The sequence below is a fragment of the Halyomorpha halys genome, unplaced genomic scaffold (genome assembly GCF_000696795.3).
Source record: "Halyomorpha halys isolate HHAL.00 unplaced genomic scaffold, Hhal_1.1 Scaffold435.1, whole genome shotgun sequence".
In the NCBI taxonomy this organism is placed as follows: Eukaryota; Metazoa; Arthropoda; class Insecta; order Hemiptera; family Pentatomidae; genus Halyomorpha; species Halyomorpha halys.
This window is the reverse complement of record NW_027105120.1, coordinates 212805-216904: the sequence shown is the minus strand read 5'-3', so window position 1 is coordinate 216904 and position 4100 is coordinate 212805. Positions and strand designations below refer to the sequence as shown.

At 29.5% G+C, this 4100-nt stretch overlaps 1 protein-coding gene across 2 annotated transcripts in view; it reads right to left on the bottom strand.

The window, feature by feature from the left end:
- The window catches only part of LOC106682708 (calcium/calmodulin-dependent protein kinase type IV), a 120011-nt gene that overhangs the window by 85820 nt on the left and 30091 nt on the right, over positions 1-4100 (bottom strand). Inside the window, exon 2 of one of the 2 annotated variants that reach the window (XM_014423717.2) lies at positions 83-165. The exons of the other annotated variant lie outside the window; for it this stretch is intronic. Coding sequence (XP_014279203.1) covers positions 83-153 — 71 coding nt within the window. The 5' untranslated portion in view covers positions 154-165. The remainder of the gene's footprint in view (positions 1-82; positions 166-4100) is intronic. 2 annotated transcript variants of the gene reach the window in all.

Sequence of the window (4100 nt, the reverse complement as noted above, 5' to 3'; positions counted from 1 at the left end):
CAGGAAAGAATCCTTCCAATCATACCAATAATTGATTATTCCTAAAATAGTATAGATTTAAAAATACTTAAGAGTTACAAACCTCGTTATAGCATCGCCTAAGATGTAACTAGCCTCCAAGCCGTCACGAAGTTGAATTTCGTCACCAGTCATCCTTTTCAAAATCTGAAAATGAACAATCCTTAATAAGCAAGGTTGTGATAAAAGTGTATTAATAGTGTGTGCAGAGAAATAATTTTGACTATGGTTTTTAATGGATAATTGACTTATTAGATATAAATGTTTTGACCTGGGCAGAATAGCCTGAATGAAGTTTTTAAAGTGTTAAATTATATGTTTTCATAGTGATATTGAGTAGATTGTCCCTGAAGATGGCCGAATTGGCCGAAAGGTTGGACGTGTAAAAGAAATAAAGGTTTTGAGACTATAATTGGATAGTGTTTTGAATTATTTATTAAGAAATTACCAGTCTCAAGAAAAAATTTTAAGATTATAAATAAATAAAATATATTAATATGGGGCTGAAATAGCTACTAGTGACATCGACAGAAAAAAATATTCCTGCAAAAGTCAAGTCCAAAAATGTATATTTCTTGATTTGTATGAATTCGTATTTAACATTTTTCAAAACTCAAAAAAACTAATCTGAAGTGATTTTACCTAAATAAAATGTTGTTATCTTCTTGTTTTAGAAGTGAACACTTGAAATGAACACTTAAGTTCATTCAATCAAGCAATCAAAAATGTATTTTTTATATTCTGCAAAAAAACAAACCGATTACTATAGAATTACCATTAAATACATGTAGGCAGCAAACAATAATATAAACAATTCCTAAAATTATATAAGATATGTTTTTTCTCGCTTTTTAGAACCCTAGAATATTGGCATAATTCCTCGAGCACATGCATAATATTTTATGACTTAGTTTTATCAAAAATGGTTTCATTGAAATCATTTTTAGCATGAAAAATTGAAATGTATTTTTTTAATTACATTAATTCTTTCCTGAAAATTCTAAAAATTAAAATTAAAACACTAGCTACCGAGAGAATAGCTAATTTAAATTGATTTTTTCCCTATTATAAAATTAATTATTTAACAAATCCTTTGGGATTTTTCAGGAACTAAAAATATTACTTTTCTTTTAAACGGGAGGAAGCTGTGTTATACTGTTTCCCATTTATGGTCTGCGTACTTAACAATTAGGTAATCAATGCGAATAATATTAACAAATCCAAGTTAATGTGAAGATTTTGTCTGATATTATAAAAATTAAATTAAATAGGTCAGTTTTGAACATGTTGTAACATTAAGTTCTAAGTAATTAATTTACCTAGGCTTGAATTAACAATACCCAATTGCGACTTAATGTTATTAGCTACGATGTTTTTCATTTTTTTTTCGAGATACTTTCTAAAATAGATCTCCAAACAACTTGATATTTTTTGTAAATTTTAAACAAGCTAAACAAAGAGCTTGGATTTAAGGTGTTCCCTATTTAAGCAACTTTTACAATGCTACTATATTTAACTTTAATTTTTTTTAAAGCAACCTTTTCTCGTTTTTAATAAATAATAAGGTAAGCTTATTAATAATTAAGCGTGTTTATTTATTGTTTCATAAGTTGATTTGACTGGTATTTATGACCTGGATAGCCTGCAAAAAGTTTTTGTGTTTGGCTGTGACGTGTAAATTTATATTTAGGATTGTCCTCGAAGATGGTGAAATTGGTCGAAACGTTGGACTGTTAAAGAAATAATAAAGGGTGTTGAGACTTAAGCTGGATACCAATTAATTTAATTTAAATTATTCATAATTGATGATTTAATCAATTTAATTGAATGTTTATACATTCTTACTTATACAATATTTACTATTGAAAATATTAGAATAACAAAGAGAAAATTGAATATCCTTGGTGCCATTGACAGGACGTAAATTTAAGAACCGAGAAGCAGAGAACAAAACCCTTCCTGTCTATTGTCGCTATATGACAAGGCCGTGCAAGATATCTTCTTGTTGAAGTGGTCCTAGTATCAGTTTTGATTGGTGATGGATGGCCTAGAGGGATTATCAAACCAGTTTGCTCAACTACTGAAACTAGTTTCATGTCAGAAAAGTCGGTGTTTTTTATTATTATTTTTTTCCGTATCCCCTAATAATATTTTAACAAATTTATAACAATGCTTTATATATAAGTATATATACAACGTATTACAGATATCCTTTTAGTATCCTTGAGACCATCTGATACTTTTTAATTTTAATTCAATCAATAGTTTCTTGATTCCATCATATTATAACCGTAGTATGATTTAGCATTGGTGTTATCATACGACAGAACATTCTTTTGTATCTAGTTATTTGCATACTGATTTTGTAAGCGAAGCGTATACATTTGTAATGTATGGATGAAGTCCTTAACCCTGAAGGTTAAACACTCTCATCCACTGTTGTATTACTTGTTTAAATCTTTTTCACATTCCTTAAGTCTGAATTATTTTCATTTCAGCGGCGACAGTAGTCAATTATTCTTCCGGTTTTGTAATTGTATCCACCAAACCACGCCTCGAGCGTTATCATGAGGAATCTTAAATATCCAATTAAATAAATTTGTATAAAGAACACTCTTAACCGATTGCCAGATAGATTTGAATGTGCTGGTAATTAGGTTGTTATGAGTGGAGTATGTTTATAGAAAATTAACTGATAATGATAAAAAAAAATCATATTGAGTAAAGTACATGGTTTATGGGGATTGCCAAAGTAGACATTTTTGGTTAGATCTGATTAATAAATTTTGATATTGGGTCTATTGAAAATTGCAGTTATGAATTGCTGTTGAGGTGCGTAGAAGTCAGGTGGATTTTCATATATACAAATGAAGAAGTTACTAAGGTTTGATGTAACATCAATTGTATAGGATGGTTACCTGTCTCTCCTCCCACGATTCCCTCTTCCCGTCCTTCTTTTACATTGTCGGGAAATAACTTCTTGAAAGTCTACTCACACTTGATGAAGTGGATGATGATTTGAATCCAGAAAATGGCTATCTGTACTCTGTCTGTTCTTTCCTACAGAGGTCTCTGAGAAAATAAGTTCAACTATTGGTCGCTAAGTGGTGCTGGTAAAACTTATGTTACTCTTTTGTTTTTAGGTGAAACAAAATTAGATATTTAAAATTAGAACGTGATATGGAAAATTTCTAAAAACACATAGACTTTTAAGAATCCCAGAACTAAATATCTTGTGTACTAAATATCGCATGAAAATAGACTCAATAAATCATTCCCAAACGTTGTATGACAAAGAAATTCAAACTACAATTTATTATAATTTTTTTTTTTCTGATTGATAGATTTATTTATTGGTAGATATTACAATCTGCCACACAGTTGTGCATTAAATATTATCAGTTTGGAAGTAAACACGATTAAGTAGCATTTTTTCTAATATGAAATTTTTACTATTCGTTACTTAAACATGAAACATATTTTAAAGGGAAGCATTGAATTTGTCAAAAATTTCGAATCCGTGTTTTCAACGAAAATATAGGGTTTTTTTGGTTTTGTTTTTTTCCGACCCCTCTAAAACAGAAAAAAAACAAAATATAGATTAATAAGTTGCATTACGTATTGATTACATACAACCTTTTTCTCCTGTTTGTACTTAAAGGTATACGGTGAGAAACTTGACTAAGGCTTAGTGAGTCCATTCTGTGAGAATTCGACTTGAAATATTTGGAGGAGCGGAACTGATAGGCTTTTTGGTTCCCTGTGAGTTAAATAACAAATGGTGATTGTGTCCGTGTGTATGTGGATATGTGAAGAGCCTAGCATAAAAACGAAAAGTTGTTTCAAACTGAAATTACTTGTTATTAATTAAATGTCATATGTATGACAGGTATATTATGTCATTAAATATAAGTTCTTTATTATCGACGGTGCGAAAGGGCACTTGAAATATCAATGTATGTCTGAACGGTATTTAATATCAGCTAGGTTTTATCCTTATTGAATTTTCAAAAAACCTTCCTCTAAAGTATTATTAATTTTATTGATTAAATAACTAAGCATCCCTCATTGTTAGTAGTAAC